At 38.9% G+C, this 27,707-nt stretch overlaps 1 protein-coding gene across 4 annotated transcripts in view; it reads left to right on the top strand.

The window, feature by feature from the left end:
• Positions 1–2,815: 2,815 nt before the first annotated feature.
• myripa (myosin VIIA and Rab interacting protein a) overlaps positions 2,816–27,707 on the top strand; it is a 30,170-nt gene continuing 5,278 nt past the window's right edge. For 2 of the 4 annotated variants that reach the window (XM_084912616.1, XM_084912614.1), the window contains exons 1-11: positions 2,817–3,042; positions 3,889–4,059; positions 11,142–11,363; positions 14,686–14,822; positions 19,241–19,321; positions 20,955–21,052; positions 22,053–22,133; positions 22,285–22,431; positions 22,989–23,115; positions 24,089–24,624; positions 24,902–26,947. In XM_084912616.1, coding sequence (XP_084768742.1) covers positions 3,950–4,059; positions 11,142–11,363; positions 14,686–14,822; positions 19,241–19,321; positions 20,955–21,052; positions 22,053–22,133; positions 22,285–22,431; positions 22,989–23,115; positions 24,089–24,624; positions 24,902–26,947 — 3,585 coding nt within the window. In that variant the 5' untranslated portion in view covers positions 2,817–3,042; positions 3,889–3,949. Of the gene's footprint in view, positions 3,043–3,888; positions 4,060–11,141; positions 11,364–14,685; positions 14,823–19,240; positions 19,322–20,954; positions 21,053–22,052; positions 22,134–22,284; positions 22,432–22,988; positions 23,116–24,088; positions 24,625–24,901; positions 26,948–27,707 lie in introns of those variants that run through there. The other 2 variants (XM_084912613.1, XM_084912617.1) reach the window with 2 other exon arrangements.

The raw sequence follows: 27,707 nt of genomic DNA, 5'->3' as shown, positions 1-27,707 counted from the left end.
ACCAAGTGTGAGCACTTCCATAAAAGCAGAAGGTTTTGAGGTTTGTTAAATCACGCCTGAATGCACCACACAAACAAATACGTTCAACACCAAACTGCTGCTCCAGGTTCAGCTGTTTGATCAGTGCTTGCTGTTTTTAAAGTGGTTTTTCAATAAAGTTGCCTTAGCTTGGCTTAATATTATCTTACAGTCTTCCCAAGATTAGATGTCCCAGCAAATTCACAGCCCCATGTTTGACGAAAACAGAACACAGGGTTTCAGAACATGTCAAGCAAAGTGGTAGAGGATTGATGATTTTGGTTTCTGTTTGAAGCCACAGAACTTAGGCAGCTTGCAGTCACCGAGTCAACCGTCAACTCCTCTGTATATCAAAGTATCTTAAAGTCAAATGTCAGGCAATCTATCCAACAGCTAAAGGTTGGCCAAAATAAAATCATGCAAGAGGATGAAGAGCCCAAGCACAACAGTAAAAGAACAAAATGGCTGAATGTGGCAGGGTGTGGTTTGTGGCTCAGCTGTAGGGGAGGGGTGGAGGAGTGGGTTCAGGGTGTGGTTTCAGGCGAGGCAGTTGTTCTCCATCACCTGATCACATCTGCCCTATTTCAGGAGGATACCAGGACCTGACGACAGAGCTGAGTGCTGCACAGGAACAAGGCAGCTGGAAAGCTGCACAAGCAAAAGAAAACAACATTATAAACTAACTAAAAACACTGATATGATGTAACGCTTTGTGCTTCATTTGTACTATATTGAAAAAAAAAAAAGAATCAGTGGGTTTTAATGACCCAGTCAAAGTCCAGACTTCAACCTGACTGAAATGCCATGGTGGGACCTGTAGAGAGCTCTGCATAAGTGATAGACTATAAACCTCGATGAACTGAAGCAACATTTGTAAAGGAGAAAAGGAAAAGTTTCCTCCACAACAACGTGGGAGACTGTAACATTTCTGGAGAAAACAAAAACCTTTTAAGGAAAAAAGGAAAAAAAACCAACAACCTTATTTTTCACAATTCAGCAGATTCACAAAGAGAGAAAGGGCACAATTAAAAAGCACAGTCGAACAGAAGCCCCAAAGTTACAAAAACTTCAATTAGTAGGTGTGTATTTTATGTATCACTTGATTTTTCTTCCCTGTCGTCTTCTTCTTCTTCTTCTTTTTAAGAAATACTGAAAGGTTATTTTGCTTCCCTTTCAGTTTGTACACACAGCAGTGAACGTGTTTTTCTGTTTTTGTGTACCTGCAGTTTGTGTGCTGATTTGACCACATGTTTGACTCCTGTTGCTGCATCAGCAACTTTTATAGAAAAATAAGGAGGAAGCAACTTCAAAATGAACCATCACTTTGAGATAACAACGGATTACTGCACACTACTCTCTTATGTTTTTTTGCCTCACAGTGGCTTTAAACAATTTCTGAGAAATTAAACCTTTGTAAAAAAAAACAAAGTGTGCAAGTGATTTTTTCTCCAATGAGTACAGTAAATAGCACATCTTAGTTTAAAATGCAATAATTAGGCATGCCATTTTGAGCCGGTGCCCCATACACCATAAGGTTAGTAAAGATGGCTCTGGCTGTTTACTATCTTCCCTTGGTTATTCCCCATGGTCCTATAACATTAAAGGCTAAAAAGCCCCCAAAATGATATTACAAAGAAATGAGTGGTTCATTTGGACCACTCTAATAGATTCTCCTACTGAATTAATAATCAGAAATGACCCTGAGGTAACATGGAAAAATGATCATATTTATGCCTCTATTATACAAACTTTAGTCAGGAATGTCAGGCATTTCTAAACAGGAATCTGTGTTCATTTGACTGGTGTGTTGGGTCTCTTAATGATATTAAAAATTGTATAGGCCTGAATTAAGTTTATTTATCTAATATCATTTTCTTTAACATAATCTGAGTTATTTAAGTATCTCTGCTGTATTGGCACATCCGCAAATATAATATGTAGGTATGTTTGACTTCTTTTATCATGTAGCCGGATGACTTTGGTAATAAAAGTATCGCCTGAGAGCTCTTCCATTCATTCAGAAATGCAGGGTTATGAAGTGTTTAGAGAAAATGTGAGAGAAAAAGTTCTTGTCCTGTCTTGCAAAACTGTACAGAGGACTGGAGCAAAGTAAAACAAAAGAGACGTGGGTCATTGTACAATTCAAACCATCATTGTTTTGTCAGACCACTGCTGATTCCACGGACAGCTGTTCCTACTTACATCAAGAACCTAGAAGGAGAGCCGCTGTTAAAAATACTAAAACATATGCGACACATGTGTGTCTCATAATTCAGAAGGTCTGCCGTGGTTCATGGATGGATGTTTGACATCCTCACAACGGCAACTACAATCTGCAGTTCTCCCGCTGTCCACTAGATGCCCTCAGTTCCCTGCTCTTTATCCATCCATTCCCTTTCCCTCCCAACCCACCAGTTTTAGTTTCTACCTTTAGCTGTTTGTGACTTTATCTTTACACCATGTATCCTAAACTTCTGACTGTTTCTGACCCTCATCACCTGCTTTTTACATTTTTTGTTTGCTGATTCTGCCGCAAGTCCCGTGGAAATAAGACCCATTAAACACTGTTAACAGCACGTGTTACTGAAGCGATTTAAGAATAATATGGTGACAGTGTTTGCAAAGCATCAAGATATGACTCCAAGACTATTGTTCATTTACGACTGAACACAGTCAGAACCTAAGGTTTTTATTATAATCCATGTCCTCTCAATAAGTGATATAAACAAGCTTTCATCACTTCCACGTCGCCTTGGCAAGCGGAGAAACGCTCGGATAGACCCTAATCAGGATTTATCCTGATTTTCTCTCAGAAACCAGGCCTGGCTGCGCAGATCAGGCTGGAAACACTTTTTTTCCTCAATCTTTCATACGAAAAAAACAAAACAAAAAAAAACGATGAAACAAAAATCGCAGACTGACTGGATTATAATAAGCGTTTGGCTTCGTCTCACTGATAATTCTCTCTAGAAGTAAACGGAGTTCAGCTTTAAAGGTGTTTCTCTATTTCAGCCACAGATTCTGGTAAGTTGTTGTAATCAAGCTATGACTTTATCACCTTCAGCCTGAATGAAAACTATTAACTTGCACGTTCGCATTTTTGTTCGTGTTCGTATTTTGCGTTAAAATCGGTACTATTTGTTTCACATTCCAGTAAAATACGTGTGATTGTGAGAGTTATAGTTAATTATTAGTTTCACGTCCGCATTCCGGTTTCAAAAACAAAAACAAAAGTAAGCTGCAGCTTCAGGTCTGACGGAAAGAAAAGAGATTTCTTCTACAGGAAGTGTCATTAGCTCTGATTTTTCTTGTGAATGCTGTAAGTTATGTCAGAGTACTAGATTACAAGTTTACACAAAACCCAGTGAAGTATAATTAATTATACAAATGTATCAAAAGTGAGTAAAAGTACTTTATTTGTAATAAATTAGTCCCTAGGAGTGATATGTGACATGCTGAGAATTATAAAGAAGCCTGAATGGAAAAACATGTTAGCTGGATCCGGTTCACTCTCTCCAGAGAGTCTCAGCATATATTTTAGGAATCATGTCTTAATTAAAGACCCAAGAGAAAAAAAAACGACTCCTTGAACATCAGGCTCAAACATGTTTGATTAACAGTAGTTTAATGTTTGTGTTTTATAATCATATCATGTCTTTAAGAGTAAAATCACAGGCTTAGAACTCGTAACTATAACTGTAAAGTACTATAAAGTAGTGAAGTACTCCTTCATTAGTGAATATATTTCTTTTCCTCCACCAGTTTGCACTAAACCATCCAGCTGTAAACTCAGGTATTCTGGGAACTTTGTCACTGTCAGGTGTTTTTGTTTGTATTTTGTGCATTTTATTTGGCCTGACTCTTTTCCAGATGAAAACAACAAGCTGATTGTTCAGTCGGTGAGTTTGAGACAGCTGGTGGGGTGTCAGCCATGGGTCGAAAGCTTGATCTGACAGGACTGACGGACAATGAGGCGGAGCACGTGCTGCAGGTGGTGCAGAGGGACATGAAGCTGCGCAAGACAGAGGAGGAGAGACTCAGGTGAGTTCTGACCTGTAAATGCAGTGGAGCTCCAGATATTTTATGTTTAGGAAGTGAACTGTACTGACTTTTCCCCCCATCCTGCTGTTTTTCTATTGCAGCTTGGTTACTCTCACTGCTCATATGAGTGTTTGACAGTTTTGAACTTCCTTACCTCTGATGAAATCTTATTTCTTTGAGTCTGCTAGTAAATGTGAAACTGCTGGATAACCAGCTTATCACAGCAGTTTATAAAAGTACACTTTTTCTGTTCTTAGTGTCGCAAGAAACATAAACCTAGGCTTTATTATTGCAGATATTCTTTTATTTTTTGTTGCAATTTAACTAGATCTTGGCGTAGACAGAAAGAAGGATTGTGGAAATTAAAATTGTGCAGAGACCACGGAGACGCACTTGTGTGCAGAGAATTACAGTCATTTTAATACTTTGCCATTTTCAAAGTCCCAGCATTAATTAGACAAACCAACCTAATTTAAACATGAAGGTTATTTTAACTCCTTTGAAATAAATGATTGCTTGATGCCTAGAACTCATGAACATCACAAAATGTTGTTTCCTTCCTTGAGATGCTCTGCTGGGCCTTTACTGCGGCTACCTTTAGATGCTGTTTGTTTGTGGGTTTCTCTGCATCCAGTTTTGCATTTTATTTATTAGTTGAAAAGCCTCCTCTGTTGGATTGAGATCAGGTGACTCACTTGGCCATTGGGAATGGGAACTATATCTCATTTCTTTGCTTTTGCAGTTGCAGTGTTTGGCTGAATCTGTGTAGAGAGATCAGCCCTGTACCCTTCAGAATTCATATTGCTTTTTGTATCCACAGTCACATCATCAATAAACACTAATGACCCAGTTCCAACAGTTCCAATGTCATACCATTGCCTCCACTGTGTTTGACAGATATGTTATGTTTCAGATTATAAACTATTTCTACCATGGTGATGAAAATATAAAGTATGGCAATGAAAACAAAATGAAGAACATATAAGTAAGTAAGGCACTGCATAACCAGTATACCTTTAAGGTCTTTTACACCAATTTTCTCAGGCTGCTTTTCTTTAGCACAATTTAATTCGAGGAATTTTTAGACCTTGGTGGAGATTTCCTTTCCCGCCTCTTTGCTCTGAAGTGTGTCCTAAACACAGTAGCCAGGAAGTGAAGCCTTTTTCCGCTGCACTCAGACCAGCTTCCTCCTTCACCCCAACCTCAACATATATAGATACAAAGGCACAATAACGTGGTAAATAGGTGGGTTTCATTGCCTGTAGCCTCAGCCTGAGAGTTACACAATAGTGGAAAATGATTTGCCTGTTTAACAAAAAAAGTCCTTGCTGGTCCTGGTGCTTTATTTAGAAAAACACTTACCTCTTACGGCATTTTTCCACTGTTTACCAAAATGCTTTCAGTGGACTGAAAACCCATGAGAAGGACCTCACATACAAGATGAATCTAATTGTCAGGATTTCCTTTAGATTTTTATCAGCAAAAGCCCTTTTATGTGGACATCTGGCTTGATTAATTAAGTGTTTATCTGTAGTGTTTCATAATGTAACTTCACAGCTAGATTTTTTTAAAATATATATTCTTAGGAGTATGTCTAGTGTGTGCTTATCAGCCCAGTGTGGTTTATTATAACTTCCCATAAGAACTGTTTATTGTTGTTGCTGTTACCCTCCAGTCTCACTCTGTCCACACACTGAGGACATGAGGTTTCTGCCTGTAGGTCAGACTAAGCATATGTTTTGAAAGTATTTCATATTTAATATGAAATGTTTTACTTTATAATCCACCTACCAGATCAGTTAGCTACATTAGCTACATTCACATTAAAAAAAAAAAGCAGATGGATTTATTTTTCAGTACCACATACTGAAGATGAAACAGGGTCCACAGAATTATCTATGAAACACCATAAAATATCTCTGCATCTCTTCAGACGCAGTCTTTGAGGACCAGCAAACAGATTTTCAACCTGTGGTCATTCCTTTAAACTTTTAATCTATGCTTTTTCAGATTATTTTCCGGTTACATTTTGGAGGAAAGTGTCTGTAAAGTTGAGGAAACAGAGACACCAAAATATAACTGTAAGAAAAATATGCTTTAAAAAAGTGTACTTTAGTACATTAGATGGGCAGGTGGTTGTTACGTACCATACTTTAACTGACACGAGTTAAAGAAATAGTGAAAAACTAAACTATACGACTAAAATTTATGACCCTCAGCTGCATATATATTTTCAGTACATTCACCTTAACTTATTTTCCCAACTCCCAAACTCTAACTCTATCTAAGTCTCTGTGACAGTCTAGTCATAGAACATACGTCTGTGGCCTAAAAACACTGTAGAACTACAGTATCGAACCAATGTTGTGTCCATATTCAAAAATCTGTGTATTTGCTTCACTGTACCTGCATTAATGTTTAAAAAGGCCCATCATCACTATCTGAGGCCACTGAAATGACAACAGTTTCTCTGCTTGAATCATATGTGCAACTGAAAGGAGTTTTTCTGTTAAATCCCCACATGACATGACAAAAAAAGTGATTAGTTAGTGAGCTTTTTACATTCCTTAACTTCAACAAGTGTTGCTAAGCAAAGCGCTTACCACCAGCTAATCTTGTAACTGTTTACCCGGCATGATTACACATTGTTGACATTGTCTGAGTTCTTTACAGATAGACATGCTTTTGCCCAAAAGTTAACTTATTTCTTAGGTCAAAACAATAATAAATTCAATCTATACTGCAGTTTTTAACAGCTGATAAATGTCGCCAAAGATCTCCACGGCTAATCCCCTCTTTAGCAGAAGTGCTTGACACAAAAGGTCACGTACTGCTTTCAGTCATCACACGTATGAGTTTAATCTGTCATGTCATTTCGATTGTTCACTTTTCTGCTTCCTCACTCCCAAACTTGTTACGTGAGCTCTCACTTCATGCAACCTGCTTTTCAATTTCTGCACCGACATCCCTGAGATGAAACCCAGGAGTGTTCATGCATCTGAAACAGCAATCAGAGGGCAGAGATGAAGTTAGGAAAGGAATAGAGATGAGCGAAGAACAGGAGAACACATCAGGATGCTGTTGACTTTCTTTGTGACCTCTGGTGCACGTTTTTCTTATGAAAGGAGGAACTTCTGTGTTAAGACGTTCAGGACTGATTTGGATAACTGAAATGTCACACATGTAGTTTATAACTGATCTGAGATGATATTATGTGCGATAAAAATACTCTTCTGTTTTTCTCAAGAATGTTCAAGCATAACTACTTCATTAGATAATAATAGAAAAGCAAGAAAGACACAAAAAACACAAATAAATACTCCAGATGAGATTTATTTTTAAAGCAGTGTGCTGGGGATTTCTGAAGCTAAATACAGCATCTATTGATTTCACACTTACCCGGGGCTAATACTTAGTTGGACTCCTTTGTGCCCTCAGAACTGCCTCAATTCTTCATGGCATAGAGAGGCAGAAACATTCCTCAGACATTTTGGTCCATATTGACATGACAGCGTCACAGTTGCTGCAGATTTGTAGGCTGCACATCCATAATGCAAATCTCCCATTCTCAGAGCATCCCAAAGGTGCTCTGCTGGATTGACATCTGGTGACTGTGGAGGCAAACTCACTGTTCAAGAAACTAGTTTGACATGATTTGAGTTTTGTGACATCGTGTGCGGTCATAAAGGGATCGAAAAGGGACGAAAATATGAGCACAGAAAAAAAATATTAGAAGTATTCTTGATTGTAATGATTGGTTATTTGAGTTACTATTCCTATCAGCTGAAAGCATACTGGACATTCTCCTCTGACCTCTGGCATCAATGAGGCATTTTCACGCATAGAACTGCTGCTCACTGTTTTTCAAACCCTTGTCTGTAAATCCTTGAGAGTTTCTGAAATACTCTGACCAGCCAACAACCAGGCCACATTCAAGGTCACTTAAATCACCTGTCTTCCTCATTCTGATAAATAGTTTGAACTTCAGTAAGTCATTTGTACATGTCAACATCAGAAATGAACTGAATTGTATCCCAGCTATGATCAGAGACAAGTTAAATGCACATTGCAAAAAAGGTGATTTTGCAAAGCTTTTCTGAGACATGGTTCCCATAATTGAAATGACTGAACTAAAACTGATCAGTAGATGAGAAAATCAGCTATAAATGATGCCTCATAGATGCTAACATGTAAATAAGCTGCTATTTGTCAGACGTTTTCATGCATCAGCCTAGAAGTTGATGATATATGAGAGATTAGCTGTCCTGGAATTGTGAATAGTGAAAACGTCCGTTCACCAGATACAAAAATCCTAAAACTTAAAACAGAGCTGTCCCCTGCTGTTCAGAAGCAGCACAGCAGGCACATTCATTTGGTAAGATACACTGTTTACAGAGAACAACTCATCTTTTTATCTTCTTATGACAAAAGATAACTGATCCCCATTCAAATCTTCAAACACAAGAAAAATAAACTAAGCTCCATTCAGACAAATGCCAGCAGACATTAGTTAGCTTATCACCAAGAAGCAGACTTTATGTGAGGATAACTGCAGCTGACACAGCCTGAGCCTCTTCTTGTTTGTTCTCTTTGAATGACCGAAGCTCAAAAGCTTCTTTCGCTGAGGGTGTGTGAGGATAAAGCTGCAGAGTGCTGCGAAACATTACTGTACATGTCTTATTAGGTCAAAAAAAAAAAGGTCCACAGCTTTTTTGTGTTGAGTATCATGGGATGCTTTATGTTTCAGGTATGTTTGTGCATGTTTCTTCACTTTCTTGCTGTTGTTACCTCACAGTCTCTGTCTGAGTCTGGCTGATGCTGTTCTGTCTGGGAGGTATTTATATCGTCCACTGAGCTTTAGTAATGGATGTGGTGCTGTAGTGAGGGGCATCCGAGGGAGACTGTAAAATGTTTATGGTTTTAAAGTTACAAGTTTCATTTAAATATTTGTGGTTAAATTTTTTAAAGGACTTCTAAGTCATATAACGCTACAGAGCTGAAGTGATTAGCCAACAGAACCAAAGCTTGCTATCATTGTTCTTTTAAAAAAAATAAAATTCATCTTTTTCGTCATCGCTGATGTGACCTTTTGCTTGTTACTATTGATTAACAGAGAAACTGACACATTTTTCTACACTAAAAATATTCATTTGTTGTCTGAGTTTTTGCTTTGAGCTTTTGTCACATATAACATCATCATCTTTTCTTTTAAAGAAACCCCAAAGTTTTCATAAATCACATTCTGTAAACGTACTTTAATAAACATTGTCACATGCAGAATGAGGAATTTATTTTGGTGCTTTGCATTTTGAATTTCACGTCATCAGAAACTGAAATGAAACCAACCTGCATACCTGCAGAAGCAGTTCCTGCCTCTCTCCTCATCTTGTCAGACTCCATCAGTTTCGAGCTGTAATAATTTATAAATGATTCAGTTATGGCTGATGCTCCTGCTGTCATGATGTGAACATAATGGATTTTTTTTTCTAGTGCTACCTACACAGTTACACTTTCTATTTGCCTCTCCTGCTTTGCCTTCATTTGTTTGACTAATTTTATATTCCATCATGTTGGAGATCCTGTCAAATCATCTGCTTCTGTCTGTATTTCTTTGCTGGAAAGCTAATGATAAGAGAAATGAATGCTAAATTGTTACACAATTACCCGTGTTTGTTTGCTGTCACATTTACTGAATGTAACAGAAAACAAATAGCTGGCAGTTATTCAGCTCCCTGGCAGAAAGCAACCAGTCTAAAACAAATTTCTAACAATGTAAATTCAGATAAATGTGATCTAGTAACACCACAAATGAAGAGAGATGTGCATACCAAGTCCAATTAATTTAGATGAGTAAATAAATAAATAAGTCGTTAGATTAATGTGTTTCATTTTAATAAAACAAATAATGAATTTGCATACAGTTTTAATTCTATTACTTTGACCAGTTTGACCAGAACAGATTTGTTCCTCATAAACGCACAGAAACAGAAACACTGTGCCAATGATGTCAAACAGCAACATTAATTTAACTCAACAACAAAAGAAGCAGACTGCTGTCTTTGTATGGCACTGAAACAGATGGTAAAATGGTAAATGGACTGGTCCTTATATAGTGATGCACTCAAAGCACTTAATGTAAGTGCTGTTTGTAGGTTGTAAATGCAGGCTGCTGTAAGTCTGTTAGTGCTTTGTGTTTGCGAAAGGATTATAAATTAAATCAAACGTGTAAAGTCGAGACGGCATGTTAAAAAAAAGTCATATTGAGGCACACAATTACAAAATTACATTACATTAATTAGCATAAATTATTATTGCATTAATCTCCATGGCTTGAGCTCTTCTCACTTCTTTTGCACTTTCATCCAGATTAACCTAAAAAAAGACATCAGGGGTCTCAAATGAACCCCTTTCAGTCCAATGTTACCTGATTTTACATCTCTCTCTTCAAGCCTCAACAAGTTCTCATATATTCATGCCATCATTAACACCATAACTAGTGAAGACACTTGTTCAGTTATTAACATTAGTTAATTATCAGGACAAGTGACTGAATTCATTTGTCTTAGTGAAGATGCACTGAAGACACTGGGGTCTTTGTGTGTGTTTTAACCATGTATTTGTGGTTTAGTCACCACGGCTGTTATTTATTTAATACAGGCTTTCTGGTTAACAAGCAGCTCGATACACATATGAAGTAGCTCCATACTTCTCACCGTATCTATTTATTTTCTGTTTACAAAATGATGAAACGACCTGACCGAATTTTTGAAACCACTTTAATTTCTGCTCCATTTTCATTAAAGGGACGCAGAGGATCAGTGTGCGTTCATCTGTGCACTCTGTGTCCTCATTCACATAATCATCCTATTTGACACAGTAAACCCTGGTCTGGTGCTTTATCCATGTACAGGAACTTCATATGATCCCTGTGGAATACTATACTTCTTATCTTACTCACTGACACATAAGCATCTTTTTCAAACAGATTTTATACATCTCTCTCTCTCTCTCTCTCACACACACACACACACACACACACACATTCCTGGTTTCACTATCTCTCTCCCCCCTCCTCCCCACAGTGAGCTGAAGCAGGAGCTGGACGAGGAGGGCAGTCGCTGCCTCCTGCTGTCACGGCAGAGTTGCTTCAACCAGCGCTGCTGCATCCGCTGCTGCTCGCCTTTCACCTTCCTGCTCAACCCCAAACGCCAGTGTCACGACTGCCACTACAACGTCTGCAAGGCCTGCCGGGTGTACAACAAACGGGACAAGACCTGGCTCTGCTCCGCCTGCCAGAAGAGCAGGTAAGGTCAGCGGTGGTGCCTGGAAGTGCTGTGGTGTTTATCTGTGTGTGTGTGTGTGTGTCTGTGTATGTGTGTGTGTGTGTGTGCGCGATATACAAGGAGACTAAGTGAGGATGAGAGGCCGAGAGTGACGTCAAAGGTTATTAAGGTCTTACTCCACTGTTGGAGAGATGGATTTAGCACTTATTACACATAACATAGACACTAAGATACAGTGCAGGATAAAGTCTCCTTTGGCCCCAACATTTGCACTAATGCAAGATGACAGAGGAGGAGATGAGGTAGGGAGATGTGCAGCAACATAAAATGGATTTTCAAAGACATTTCCCCAAATTTTCCCTTAAGAGGTCTTTTCTCGAACTCAACTTGTTTGTTTAATGTTACAGAAATCCTGAAACGCTCCATTAAGCATGTGAACTTTAAATCCACACGCTCTACTTCACTGTATTTTTGTGTAATTTTATATTTTTTACAGTTTGCTCAGATTGTAAAGCCTTAATGGATAAAATCGAAAGTGTGTCATAATTAAAATTCCCTTTGTTCATGAAACGCTGACATTTCGGGAGTTGACATTTTCTTTTAAAAGGACGAGGCTGTGCTTGTTATATGTTTTTCTCATTGCTGAGGGGTACAAAGCAAAAAACGAGTTTCTATGACAAATTGAATGCTGTCTTGTAAGGCCTGCTGAAAATGCAGCAATCATGAAAAAGGTCGAGACGTGATAATCGTTCAAATGTGTGGAGAACACATTTCTAGACAGGCTCCTAATCAAAAGTGATTGCATGTAGAAGAAAAAAAAAATGGAGCCACCATTCTCACCTCTAAACATGTGAGTATGTTGGTGTTGGTGTTTGAAAGTTACAGACTGTCAGATTTATGGGGTTTTAGTGGGAATGTATTTCTGCAGCCTCTAGTCAAACTCTGAAGTGACCATGTCCGGTCACGTCTGTTGCACAGAGTCCAAATTAAAAGCCTGTGATTTCTGCTAAATGCTTACATTATATACTTCACAATGGCACCTTTTTAAAAGCCTTAATATATTCCAGAAACTTCAAAGACACTGTAGATGTAAATTTTAAACGTTTAAAGCAGTTGCTGGTTTAAATGCCACTCTGTATGCAGTGGATCAGGGTTGTTCTGCTGTCTGACCCAGACATTCAAAATCAACTCAGTAGATAATATGAGAATAAAGAGCCATGACATGCGCTGGTGTCAGGAATCACTGTGATAAGCTTACCTACCTGCCACCTGCCTCCAGATCATTCAATATAGCTTCAGCCGTGGGGTCAACGGGGACTGCAGATATCCAGTCATGCATTGAACGATGTATTTAGGTGCTATGTTAACTTTAGTATTTGTCAGAGAACCTAAAGGTAGAACATCCAAATAGATTTAAAATAAAGAAAAAACTGCAGTGTAATAAAAATGTTATAGTGCTTTGTAGATGTACTTCTTTCTTTCCAGTGAGGCATCATTGCCAGTAGCTGGTAGTTAAAACCTGACTGCTTAGTCTACACCAGGAGGCACCTTACAAAGCCTGTAGAAGTGCAGTAATGATGTGTGACATTTTATGTTGTGCATCTCCTTCCTGTCAAAGCACTCGCTGTGTACACACACTTACAGCCACTCAGAGATCGGAGGGTTCCTCATTAAACATAAACGTGTCATTATACAGTTAATTTAAAAGCAGCAGTGATAGGAATTTCAATCTTAAATATACTTGAAGATAATGCAGCACGTAACTGAGCTAGACTAACAACATCATGCACACATTGGATCATATACTGGGTCTGTTTACAGCCACGTTTCATATGTTACATATAACAATTTTAGTTATAGTATGCAAGGCTATAAACAGACACTTTTCATAGAGTCAGTCACTATTTGTAAATGTTGTAGTTGAGATACATTTTCTGCACACTTACTCAGATTCTGCAGAGTAACATGTCACTTTCACATTAGTCTAATTCATGTGACCTCACTAACTGATAGGTCTACAGAAATCTTCAAATTCTTCACATTGACTTATTTAAGTTTAACATTGCTGAAATACTGTTCACAGCAGCAGTGTTCTGGGTTTGGGTACATAAACGCCCTTCTGTCTGGGGTTTGCATGACCTTACATGATTGTGTGGGTTTTCTCCAGTTAATATGATACAGTAGGTAAAACAAAGAAAACAGCACAGTGTATCTACGAGATGTGTAACATTAAACACCTAGTTTTAGTCTTTTTTTTGGCTGACTGTATTCAGTAGAAGATAACTGCGCAACTATCGTCTGTCTATCTATCTTCCTCTTATCCAGTTCAAGGTTGTCGAGGGGCTGAAGCCTATCTGAGCTGTGGTGTACCCTGGACAGGTTTTGTTTTGGACTGTGGGAGGAAGTCGAAGTAAACCCACGCAGACATGGGGAGCACATTCAAACTCCACACAGAAAGATCCCGGCTAGATTTGAACCCAGGACCCTTTTGCTGTGACAGTGCTAATTACTGCACCACCGGACTGCTCCCAACCATCTTTGCTGCTCCCAACCATCTTCACATTTAGATTTATTGGTGGTTCAGACTTTTCACAGTTAACCAAACAGTGATTTCATATCTACAGATTGCTTCTTAACTTTATGTCAGCAGGACTCTGCTAAGTTTGTGTGAAGTGTTTCTGTAATGCTGCCTTCTTGGTGCAGATCAGATAGTGTCACTGTGATTTGTTGGCTGTGACTTCTTACCCGTCACAAATGATAACAGCTGCTGTGTTTTTCCAACTCACTTCCAGCTTTAAAAACACTTATTTTTTAGGTAGCGTGTAAGATGAAATCAATGCGACAATCCTGCTATTTAATCAGCGTTGTCATTGTATTACCCCCCATGATGACCCAACTTCAGTGTAAACCGGCCCGTGTGATTTCATGCTGTCTTGCAAACATCAAAGTGAGACGCTTATGTGTCTCCTGTCTACCTTTTACTAATGATTAAACCATCTCCTGCTGAGTCTCTCTCAGCCTCCTGATTTATGAAGTAACTCCAGAGAAGTTTTGGCTATTGATGTGAGAGACAGTGGAAATGAATCCACACAGCTGCCAGCAGCTGGTTGTGTTCATCTGTGAGTCAGATGTAGATTGGCACCAGGACTGACTGATGGTTTTGCTTTTTTGTGTTTGACCTGGTTACTGAAATTCTGGTTGAATGTTGCTTGACCAAAATGTGGATAATAACAAATCTGTGGATAATAACAAATGTGAAGAAAACTACATTTTCTTCACATTTGGTAGGGTGATTAGCATAATCTATATTAATTTGTTGTATGTTTGTGTGTTTCTTTCTCAGGTTGTTGAAAACACAGTCACTGGAGTGGTTTTACACTAATGTGAAGAAACGCTTCAAGAGGTTTGGCAGCGCCAAAGTGCTGAAGACTCTTTACAGGAAGCACCTGGCAGAACACAGTGCGCTTTCAGAGCTAACAGGTAAACTACTTCTACTGCGTTAGATGCTTAAGATTCTCAGTTAGGAAACAGTTCCCAGCTTTTACTCCACTAAAACCTCACATATGATTGGCTCGTTTCATAACAGCTTGCTGTAGGGAGAATCTACTCTGATGAGAAATTAGTGTGCTCGCTCAAAGTTGTCTTGATTTTTGCTGTTTCATATCTCAAAGCAGTGGAGAACATGAACTTGGGAAGAGGGTGAAACAGGATTAAGCTCTTGGCTTTCATCCCACATTACTCTGGCAAATCACTCAGGCTGTTGCTACACTTCAAGTCTATTAATGTTTGTTTGCTTCTTTCATATCTTCACTCAGCAGGGACTCAGTGCTGCTGTATGTGTGCAGGTTTTATGATCCACTGTTCAAAAGTGTTTACAGACGTAGATGTGAACATGACGGTGCAGTTACAAGCACAGTTTATGTTAACTCGAATCAGTGGATCACTTTTTAATTTGTTTTCCTCTGTTTTTGGGCTCAGAATTTGTGTAATTTAAAGCTGCAGTGATCAACGTTTTTATATTTATAATCTCTAGTCTTTAATTATTGTTATTAATAGGTGTAATGTGTATTGCAGACAGTAGATGTTCTTTAATTGATGTTAGCGCAGGGCCAGTTATGGCCAGTTATGGTTAGATACCTTCTTCTTGTCAGTTTTTTCTTTGTAATGTGTGATCCTGAAGCATGTGTGAGATTTGTGCAGCAATGAAACATTTCCTCTAAAAGCCTTTCAGCACAGCTCACTGATTCGACAGCTTTGTGGTGGGCTTGAATTTCTGAGGGATGAAAGTCATGCTAGACAGAATCTTTGCACTGCATCAGCAAATCATCTGTGAACAGTGCACCTCGCGCTCCCTGATGACTAATATCAGTGTTGGGTCCAGCTATTTTGAGACGGCAGCTCTTTAGCCCTTTACTTTTTTAGGGATGGACCTGGTTCTAGATTAGAGGAGTTTGTTCTCAGAGGAATTTGATTCAAAAGATTTTCTTTGAAAAGTTCATTACGACCTTCAAACATTGCAATATCTTTTCCTAAAAGTTTTGTTTTTACACGAGATCTTTCAGTTTTAACCTGTTTATATTTTAGTGACAGTAAGAAAAAAAGGCTTTGAGCTTTTCTTTAATGAAAGCAAAGTCAGTGTAGAAGAAGCTTTTTGTGTCTTCACAGCTAAATGAGAAGCTGTCACACTGAAAATGTTTTGGTTCAGACACAGAGAGCTTTGAATAAATGTGTTCATAGTGACATATGCTCAGGCATCTAGGTCTAGTCAGTGACAAAGCACCAGAGCATCTGTGAGCCACTGGTTCAGAGTATGATCTGATTGAACCGACAAGGGATTTCAGAGAATTATGTGTGTTGTGTGGAGGAGAGGTCACCTGCTGCAGATGATGCAGAGCTCTGACCCTGGTGGGAGGAGGACTGATGTGGGCTGGCGTTAGGCCGCCGCTCCTCTGATGTAGGTAGCTTTTTTTATTCTCTGCACACGCACTCTTTAGCACTCTGTTTCTTCCGTTTTTGTACTTTTATGACAGACCGGCACTGAAAACTAAACTCTCTATCCAGTTGCAAAATGCGATCGACTCAGCGTGACTCATGATGTTACTTTGCATATGAATAATGCGTATGACATGAATAGCATCAGAACTAGCGGAGCTGACATTTGAGAACTAAATGCTGTGTGATCCTGAACCTTGTGTGAGATTTGTGCAGCAATGAAACATTTCCCCTCAAGACCTTTCAACACAGTCCACTGATTCAACAAAGCTTGGAGACATTCTCCTCTGAAGAGAGACGCAAAGGAACAAAGTGGCCCTGAGGAGCAGAGGAAGTGAGGCGAACTCATATATATGATTTACTCAAGGCTTTGTATAGTACAGACATACAGGCGTTTTATTATCATCTAAACTAGTGATTACTGTTGTGATTCATCATTTGAGAATTCTGAAACTAGTCGTTACCTAAAGGCTAATGTAATGTTTTTTCTACGAACAGTCAAATCCTGATGATTATAAAATAAATACATCTACAAATCTTTACAACTGTTGTTGTAATTTGCTCTCAGACTGTACTGTTAATGGATTCATATGTGAATCAACAGATTTTACTATAAGAATTTAGTGTTCATCTAAGTGTTAATATACTCATGTAAAATCAGAAATTGTCAACTCATACATATTATTACTGGCTGAGGCAAGTTTACATTTTTCAATTGATTAATCATTTTTTTTATGAAACTCTTGTAGATCTATGAATCTGATCTGAGTGAGTAGGGAGGGCAACATTTAGATAAAACATGGCATTGAATCTACAGTCTTTTTAATGGCCAGCAGAGGGCATATCCTCTGGTAGAGAGGTGTATGAGAAAATTATTCATCTACTCCCTTGAGCTACTACCACATTAAACATTTTCTAGGGATTTTATGTGCCACTGGCTATTTTGATAGATGGATTTTTTTTTAATTGTTCAGTTTTTTAATTTGTTGCTGTAAACATGGAGAACAAATGACATCCTCAGTGTTAAAGATTACTTATATAAGCATACTAACAAGTCAAAAAACATTGTGGGCATAATGATGATTATTAGGATTCTGCTAGCTTTAGCATTTAGCTCTAAGCCCTGCTAGCACGTTAAAGATATCTAAGACTGTAAAATAATAGGTTAGCTTTAGTACTGATTTAATTTTCATTTTAATTCAATTTCAATTAACTTTTATTTACATAGCCCCAAATCAGCCCCAGCAAACAGATGACTACCTATGGCCAAGCACTTAGCAACAGCGGGAAGGAAAAACTCCCTTTAAACAGGAAGAAACCTGGCAGAACTGGGCTAAATCTTCCGCTAGCGGTTGAAAGTGATTAGACGAACACAGGACAAAACACACCATGGAAGAGAGATTAACAATAACTCTTTGATCAGTTAGCTGTTTAACAAATACTCTTTCAAGAAAGTGATAAAAGGATGGTTTGAGATTGGCGTATAATTAGGCCAGTTGACAGCCGGGTCAAGTGATGGCTTTTTAAATGATGGTTTAATATAGATTAATCATACTGAAAATTTAAAAATTAATAATGGTAGGACTTCTCTGAGCAGTTTTGCAGGAATAGGGTCTAAAAGACACGTTGATGGTTTGGAGGAAGTGTATATTGAAGTTAAGTAAATATTAGTAGTGCTGAAAGTAGCTGTATATGATAATGAGTCTGTAAGGTGGTTAGAAATGTTTTCTCTCTAATGGTTTCAGTTTTATTTTTGAAGGAATTCATAAATTCATTGGTAGTTGTGGTTAAAGGAATTTATTGGATTTCTGTAAGATCTAAAGGTGGGATATTGTTGATTGTTGATTATTGATTTGTTATTCAAATCACTGGAATATACTCTGCCATTCATGATACACGGGAGAAGTACTTTCTGCTGCAGAGTTCATATTCTCATGCATGCCTCTGTCAGCTCGCCTTCCCGAGAGATTCATGGCGCCTTCAGGGTTACAGTGACCTCCAGCTGCTGTTCTGGTCATACTTCTTATCGCATGCATCTGTTATGACACAGATGTCTGCAGACATACACGAGGCGTCACTAGAACAAAATCCCCTTTCCTGCAAATAAAACACAAAAAAAATCCTCAGGTTGTCTCTGTTTCAGGATATTTCACATCAAGCTTGTCTCTGGAGTTTTAACCAGTGGAGTAAAGTGCTTGCTTCATTTTAAAAATCTGAACAGTTCATATTACTTAAGTGCTCTTTGGCCTTTTAAATGAATTGAAGTGACCCCGTGTACTCAGCTGTACCCTTGAACCAGGCCCTGCTGTGCACAGATCGGCTGGTAATGCCATGCATGAGGAAACTAATGCACTTATATAACCACAAATGGCCGCATTGTTGCATGAATATTTAAATGATGTGAAAAGAGCTCAGAGCTCAAGAGCTGCAAGGGGAAACTATGTAGAGAGTGACTGAGTGCTCTCTACTGAGCAGTTACCGACATTAAAACCAGATTATTTCAAATATCGGTCAGAGATAGTATACCAGCAAATGTAGTGAGGAAACAAGTAATCAAACCAAGCAAAAAAACATGGTAGAGTGTCATTTTTATCAAAACTTACACTTAATAAATCAAAAATTAAGCTCTCATACGGGAAAGAACATCTCACTTGAGACAGCACAGCTGAGGTTTAGGTATTTGCAATGAAAACTGTTCTTGTCATGATAAAATATCAAAATTAATTCTCATAATTGCACAAATGTAGTTTCCATAACGCAATTTAAAAAATGACAGTGACCAAAAAGATGCTCCTTCATCTCTTCATCTTATTTAAAGGTTATTCCCGTGATCAGGTTCCAGGATAAAAAGGTTAATCCCACGTGGAAGTCTTTTCACGTTCATGTAAACATGTGTGTGTCTGCAGAGGGCAGCGCCTATGAGGAGAGCATCTGCAATGAGGACAGCGTCTGCGGGAGCGACTCAACGTTTTACAGACAAACTGAAGGTGCAGACACATTTAATAATGACTTCACTGATGCTTGATTGTACTGTACACCTGCTGTTGTAATTACACATGCATACACTTGGATTTTAACATATCAAAAGTATGACACTTTGTGGTGACATAAATGCTTTGTTTAATGTGCAAAAGTTACAGATTTCCCCAGTTCAGCTTTCTCCCAGTAACTAGCTAAAATGTTAAACTAATTAGTTTCAGTTTTTGTTTGTTAGCAATGAAGTCAAAAAAAAGAGCTGCCATTCAAGTTTTTCTTGCAGTTCTAAATGTAATTGGTTTTAGTTTTATTTCTGGTATTTGTAAAATACTGAAGTGCCAAAGTAACTTTAAGTACAAGGGTTGGTTAACTCATCAGTGAGCCCTTTGGAGCCGTGCGCCTTTAAGTCCCAGCGTAGCTCTGTTTTTCTTAATTTTTGAGGTTGGGCAAACGCAAATTTAACAATCTGCAGCACAATATTATAACATCAACTTTTATATTGAATATATTAAAGCTGAATTTGGGTTTGCAGGGAAATATTTGCTTTCTTGTGAAGAGTATTAAGATGCACAAAGGTGGATTTTGTTAACTTAACACAGTTCAGATGATCATCTTGTGTTACTCTGCAAAAAAACAATATGTATTGTATTACAATGTTGACTTATTTTTTTAGCCCTTCCTGGAGCATCAGTTTTAGGCCTATTAATTTTATGTTTCTTGATTTAATCTCTTATGGAGTGAATTTAATAGCTTAAACAGAGGTGTTATGGTGCTACATGTTTTATTCATTTAGCTGCATGATAATAATGAAGTTCCAGCCAGGCCAGAAATCCAGAAACTTAATGGCAAAACGGCGTTTGGCAACTTTGTGTTTATATACTATAAGAATACAACTCGTTGGCAAACAGATTGAGTCCTGTATTGCAAAGACACCCATTGCAACTGGGTTGGTCTCATTGGTGCAGACAGACCCAGACAGCAAATATTTGATAACCTTCACCAATATGAGAGTATTTGCAGTCGAATGTGAGAGCTTTTCCATCTTTTACCTAAATCGGTCAGTGAAATGCTCACCATCTATTTGCCATACAGCAGATTTGGCTACTCGAACATTTGGCCTTTTTCTCCTGATTGGTGATCCATTTCCTGTTAAAGTGAATTTCAACAAGAAAAAGATATTTCCCAATATCCAGGTCAAAAATAATCCTCTCATGATTCCACATGAATCCATATTTGTTCCCATGCTGACTTTCATGTAATGCTTTATAGCAGAAGAATTGAGTAGTTTTATGATCTTAGCTGTAATCTTTTGGCACAGGTTCCTAGCTGCATCTCAAACAACTATGTCAGTCTGTTCTCTTCTGTGTCCTGCCTTGCTCTCATTTGTCATCATGCGCCGATTTCACTGCGCTAACAGGATGAGTGACGGCAAACATGAATGAAAAGCTGCTTTGGGCTGGTGGTCATGTCTCAGTCTGCAGAAACTGGGACTGAATGAAGACAGATGCATGTCTTTAAAAGTGAACTGAACTGAAAACTGCTCCTTCTTCATAAAATTTTGCAGAGTAAACAATGTAAACAATTGTTTGATCCAAAAGTCCTTCAAATAACAACAAAACACGTGGTTGTTATTTTCGCATTTAGAGCACAGCATGGCGGAGACGCTCACTGTGGCCAGGCGGGTGGCAGAGGAGGCCATAGACGAGGCCATTTCCAAGGCTGAATTTGACACTTCCAATCAGGTTATTCATGTTTTTCCTCTCATGCAAATAGTTGCTTATTGTTCGAACCTTTATCCACCCATACAGTCTTCTACTGGAAATGCTACATTATCTTGGAGATTATCCTCAATCTGCACTTTGATAAATAGCCTCTAGAGACCTTACATGAAGTTTCTTTTTAATCTGACTATTCTGTTTTTTTGTTTTCTTTCAGTCAGATTAAGTTAAACCATCAGGATTATCCTTCAGTCCAAAAAGCAGATGGTTTAATACTACAATATAAGACAATGGCAGGGCGATTGCTATCTTTGCTCATAGCTGTATGTAAAATGTGGCCGCTCCATGAAATAACCCGAGGAAGTCATGATGTGAATCCTCGATCTGAATGCTTTTGCTGATGTGTTTTGGCTGAGTGACCCTTGTATGGTTATAACTTGTCAATCACAAGGAGGGACTGCCATGAAACCGCATTCTTTTCTTTTCTAACTTGAATCATAATTTAAAAAAATTGTATTCAGTAAGCCTTGAACCCAGTATGTACGACCATAAAGCCACGAGGTTGGGTCGTTAAAGAGGTCATAGCTGAAGGGACATTTTTCCTAAATGTCTTTGTTTCAACCATAGTTGGTCTCTTCAAAGAATGCAGGTTGAAAGTATTTTCTTAAACAAAGTTCATCTAATATCTGCATACCTTTTTTAACTCAACTGAAAACGATTTGCTCATTCACAAGAAACCCCAGTGACATGCTAGCCTTTAAAATGTTATACTTTTTCATATAGGGGGAATTATTTTGGTTTAATTCATCACTTGACCTTTCTAACTTAGATTTCTGATGCTGCTGCATCTTTAAAAACACAGTTATGTTAGAGAAGATTTACTTCTTACTAATCTCTCAAAGTATGCTAAAGCTTTTGGATGCAGCACAGCAAACATGTATATGTAGTGTATATTCAGAGGAGTAATCAGCTTAGAGTGTTTGTTTGCGGCGATGAATAGCTTTTTTATTTGTGTTTACAACAGGAGAAGCAGAATGAAGCACGCTATCTGCGGGAGCACAGAGGAGAGCTCATTGAGGAACTGGCCAAAACCATTGTGCAAAAAGTAAAAAATATAAGAACAATAATTTAGCATGTGAAGGCCTCTTCAAACCTTCCAGTATTAGAAAGGAGTTAATCATTTAATTTTATTTATTTTTTCATCTGCACAGTACTGAGCTGTGTGCAGCACTAATCCTAGTCTCTGTTTATGTAAGATCATTAGTAGGAGAAAGACTTTGGCTGAGATGAGAGCAGAATATGATCACGACTTGGCCCTTGAACGCAACCCTGACCTTCATCATCAACATCAGTCCCCCTCTGATCAAGCGTCCAGCTCACAGAAACATCAACCAAGCCTCTGGGTAAAAATAAATAAATCAGATAATAACTTTACCTTTGTGAATAATTGGTGGGAAATAACTCAAGTAATGTATTTGTATTTATTCTTAATGAGTAAACCAGTTTGCTTAGAAGAAGTTAAAGCTCCAGGAGCACATGTAGTATGAAGAACAAGTTACATTTAAAAATCTCTTTTGTGGGTACCATCCAGGCTGTGTTTTTTTTAAAAAAGAATATTTGGTACTTAGAGTCTGTTCTGTGATGACCCTGATGAAGGCCATGGGCCAAAATGAGCTAGTCAAGTAAAAAGGTTGTTCTTCATATGATAAATGTTGCTGGACCTTTAGGTTCTTCTTCACACGCACATCAGAAGCAGCTGAACATTAAGTCATCAGTTCTTCTTTCACTGAAACAAAGGATGACATGATCATTTCTGTTTCCACATGCTGACCTCTGCTGGTTGAACTATTCAACAGGGAACCTTTATTTTATCATCAGTTTATAGAAATAAAAGATCAATTCAAATATCACCAAACTATTTTTTTTCTAATTTTGCAATGACTTTTATCTTTTTCCCCAGAGGTCACAATCTGCTTTCTCACTGTTGGACAATGACCTTCCGGGCCTTATAGAAGACTCCCCGCAGACATTACAGAAGGAAGGAGCTGGGTCGGCTTGGAAGAGTGTAGAACGGCTGGATAACGCTGGTAAGAGACTCAAAAACTCAACAAGTATGTTAAACTCACAGTTGTAAATTGGATTATTTTATGTATATTTTTCTCCTCACACTGTTTGTCGCAGAAAGCTCTATAATTGTCTTAAAATTTAGACACAGTTACTTTTTCAGCCTCCTCAGACTGCTTATGGATGTATTTTTTACAAAGGATTTGTTGTATATTAAAACCTAGTTTTCATATTTCTAACTTCAAATAAAATCCTGCGCATAAGTGATGAGTCAGGGTTAGTCCAAATCCTTACCCAACATGTCTTTACAGGACCCTGAACCATTAGGCTGAGACATTTTACTTGATAAAAGCAGAATGATTCATGAGGAGCTCTGCTGAGAAACAGAGGAACTAATGAGAAAACCTGATATTTTAATATTCCTTTTACATTAATTATCTTTTCAGTCCACTATTTTATCAGTAGATTGAATTGATTTATTGAGATTTATTGACTTTAATACCTAATGTAATTATCTATATAGCCAACTTTATTAAAAATGTTAGATGTAGGTGATTGTGATTGAATGTATTACCATAAAAAGCTGGAACAGGTTCATTTACATATGATATATACAACATGCGTGCTCCTGTAACTGGAACAACATGATTTAAGTGACAGGTAAACAATGCTACAGTCTCACAATTTTAAGGAAAACGGTCCACATTTGCATCAGCATTTAATGCTTTTTTTCATACTTTATCTCTTTTCAAAGTTTTCATACAAACTGGCTTCATATCCAAATTTTCTCTGCCTTGTTGGGGAACTGCGAGCTGTAATGTCACGCTCTCAGTTCTAGTTAAAGGTGTGGTAGGTAATACTTGTGTGGGTGTTTTTGTTGCATCATTATATGCCTCGTTTGGCACACTGCTCCCTGCTTCTCTGCGTGATATCTGCGTCCTTGTGTGTGTATGTGCATGTCTGTGTAAATGCTTCTATGCGTCGGTGTGTCCGCAGTGCTGAAGAGCCCCGATGGGAACTGGATTGCCCTGCAGAGCGCCCAGCTGTCTCGTCCCAGCCTACTCACTAAAAGGAAGAGCCTGGTCTACAGCGCTTTGGAGAGGGAGTCCGGAGTGGTGTCAGCCTACGAAGGTCTGGGCTCAGACAACGAAAGCAGATCAGAGCCTGACAGCTCCTGGGGTGCCGTCCTCAAGGAGATCCACAGGAAGATGACGGACTCTAACTTTCACCTGCCTGACGCCGGCGACAGCATCCCATCGCCACTAACGGGCGAGCGAGGCAGCCAAGATGGTCTGTTTTCAGACTCTGAGGGGAACTGGAAGCCTAAAAAACCTCTCATGGCTCTCTTAAAGCGGAAGGTGCCGGCAGAGATCAGGAGACCTTCGTCATCCCACAGGACAAACATCATCGATGTGAACTTTAACCTGGAGGAAGCAGGAGGGAATCAGGGAGAGACAAAGGTGACAAAAATGAGGAAGTCACGGAAGAGGAGAAAGAGTAAAAAACAAACGGTGGCTTCTTCTCCTGTGTCGGTAAGAAAGAAATACAGATGAAAGGACACTGGACTATCCAGCTGAGTCATTCAAGGACCTTTAAACATGCAAAGCTGCAGCTCTGAAACTTGTCTAATTTCTGCAGTTGTTTGCATGGAGCTATGATGATAAAGAAATGAGATGATTACTCAGTTAACTGATAAATCAATCAGTCAAGTCTCTGTTTTTCAAGACAACAAACCCACTTCACAAATAATAGCAATGGTAAATATAATAAATGTATATTTTCTAAGTCAAACATTCTTTCTGTTTGCAGGATTTAAATCAAAATGACAACGTCCCACCATATCCTTCTGATGATGTGACCTCTGACACTCTGACGTCTGAAGCCATGACCCCTGAACCGTTTGACTCTGAGGGTAACATCACTGTAAATAAATCCAATCCAGTGGACGATGAGCTTCAGTTAAGTCTGCAGCAGCAAGCGGCACGAGTTTCTGACTTGACCACAAGAAATGAAAAGCTTGATGAAGACGGAGATGATGGACAGACAAAGAAAAGGACTCAAGAAAGTACGGATGTAGAGGAGGAAGATGAGAGGCTGTGGAAAATGGAGATCGATTTGGATGAAAGGAGAATGGAGGATGAGGAAGAGAAAGAAATGGATGAAGAGATGAAATACAGATTTTACAGGCTTGTTGCACAGTCCAGACTCTCATACTTTTCGTCTACTGAAGATAACCTCGACAGAAGTGAAGGAGAGTGGGAAAGAGAGAACGATGAAGATATGGAGGAGGAAGATAAAGAGCAAGACGAGAAAAAGCCAAAAGGACTGACTTACAAAATATGTCAGTTGGAAAAACAAGTCAGAGCTTCACAGTTCTCATCCACAGAGGACAAGCTGGACAAAATTGGCATCGAAGAAAAGGAAAAGGGAGAGGAAGAGGACGAGGAGGAGCTGGTGATGAAAGTGTGTAGATTAGTTAATCAAGTCAGTGCCTCCGAGTTTTCATCTACAGAGGACGAGTTGGACAGAGTGAGCAGAGAAGGAGACGAGACGATGGACGAAGAGTCTCTGTGGAAACTGCCAGCAGAGGAAGCAGCACAGCTACGCGATTTGGTCAGTTTAGTGAGGGCTTCTCAGTTTTCTTCCACTGAGGATGAGCTGGATAGAATTGGAGAGAATGAGGGAGAAATGGAGGAGGAGATGAAACAAGGAGAAACTGAGAACAACATTGAGATGGAAGAGCTTTGGGAGAGAGCAGATAGGGAGAGGACAGAGTCCATTGGAGACCTGGACGTGAACATGTTTGAGTTAATGGCTGATACTGAGAAAACAACGAGAGAGGGCAGGGATGGAAAAGTAATACATGAGGATGCTTTTTACAATCAGATACAAGTCGAGGCTGTCCAGCATGAGGAAAATGAGAGAGCGGAAAATAAAGATTGCACAGTAGAGAGGGTAACAGTGGATGAAACAATAGCCAAGGGGCACTTAGGCGCTGGAAAAGTAGAAGTTTTCAAAGGAAATGAGAGTGAAAACGACTCAGAGAAAAGACAAGAGATTAACTTAAAAACAGGGGTGGAAGCACAGGGAAGCGACTTACAGCAAAAGAATTGGCTTGAGGCAAAGTGGCCCGACCAAGACAGAGAAGACAAGTTTCAGAAAGAAAGCAAAGAAAGCGAGAAAAAGAGGCAATCTTTAGAGGACAGCGATGAAGAATTTGACAGAATAATCAGCAGCATGTTGTTAATGACTTTGGGCGACATGGACGTAGAACCAATAATGGATAATGTCAGAGGAAGAAACAAAGAGCTAAAGGATGAAGAGACATTTGAAAGCAGTGATCGAGGAGGAGAGAAAGGAGAAAAGGTTGGACAAAGCACAGACGCTTCAGAGGAGACGGGACATCTTTCAAAGGAGTCTCAAAGTCAAAGAGGCCACCAGAGGTCTGAGTCAGAGGTGAGAAAACATCCCGAAGAAAATAGAAGTGAGGAAACTGAAGGAGCTATTTCTGCAAAACGGGAGAACACAGACAAGGCAGGCAGAAATGTAAATGAGCAGAAAGAAAGTGAAAAAAGTTTGGCTAAAGAAAAACCTACAGCTTTGACATTTACCAAGATATTTGAGACAAGTGAAGCTAACCTGATGTGTGAAAGAACAGAAGAGGACACGGAGGAAAAAGAGGATGGAAGAGGAAGTCTGGCAGCAGAGCGGCAAGCACTGGAGACATGGGGAGATACTGCAGACATGGAGAAGAAAGACATGAAGGAAGTCAAAGACAAAAGTGCAGACATCATGGAAGAAAGCAGCACTTTGTCTCTGCCCGAGGGTTTACTGTCAGCAGAGGAGATTCAGAATGTAAGCACTCAAGCTGTGAGACCATTTCAGAAGCTTTTTTCTGACACTTATTTCCTTCTAACACTCTGCTGGGTAAAGTGAACCTATGCACCTTAGAAAAAACAAACACACACGTGCACATTTCACCAGTTACAAATGAAAAGGTCAGTTCATAAGAAATAAAACACAGGATTCATTATTTCTATCAGTGCGACAGGATTACACATAATCCTGCATCAGACATAGTCTGTCCCAATAACCAGATTTATTAAAGACCCTCCAAAGAATGTATAATTGTGCTAACAAGTCTGCATGGTGTGTTTTATTTGCCAGAGGGTCCCTGATTAATTCCTGTCTGGCCAAACCTTTATTCTATTTTCTGTCTGTCGTAAAGAAAACAAACGTTTGTGTAAACCTGCTTTACATAACTTCCTGCTTCATCGCTGTTTTCCTCTCACCTCCTGAAAGTTTTCCGTTCATTTGACCTCAAGTGTTTATATTCAGTCCAACAGGCCTGTGCTAAAATTTCATTTGCAAACTTTGCCCCCTTTAAGAGTTTGATTACAGAAGAAGTCTTGATTTGTGTTATTACAGCTTATAGTGCTTCCTGCTGTATTGGACTAGATTATAATAACATAATAAAACAATACTGACAATGCGAAATGCAGAGTTTATGATAGAGCTGTAAGAGCCGACACACCAGTAGAGCTCTCTACGAGTTTAGGTTCTCCTGTGTCTCCTTTACTTGCAGTATATCACTTTAAAGTCCAGTGCAAACTCC

This window comes from Perissodus microlepis, chromosome 18 (assembly GCF_051167445.1).
Source record: "Perissodus microlepis isolate ML-2025 ecotype Zambia chromosome 18, ASM5116744v1, whole genome shotgun sequence".
NCBI classification, from domain to species: domain Eukaryota; kingdom Metazoa; phylum Chordata; class Actinopteri; order Cichliformes; family Cichlidae; genus Perissodus; species Perissodus microlepis.
This window is presented reverse-complemented; position numbering and strand designations above follow the sequence as displayed.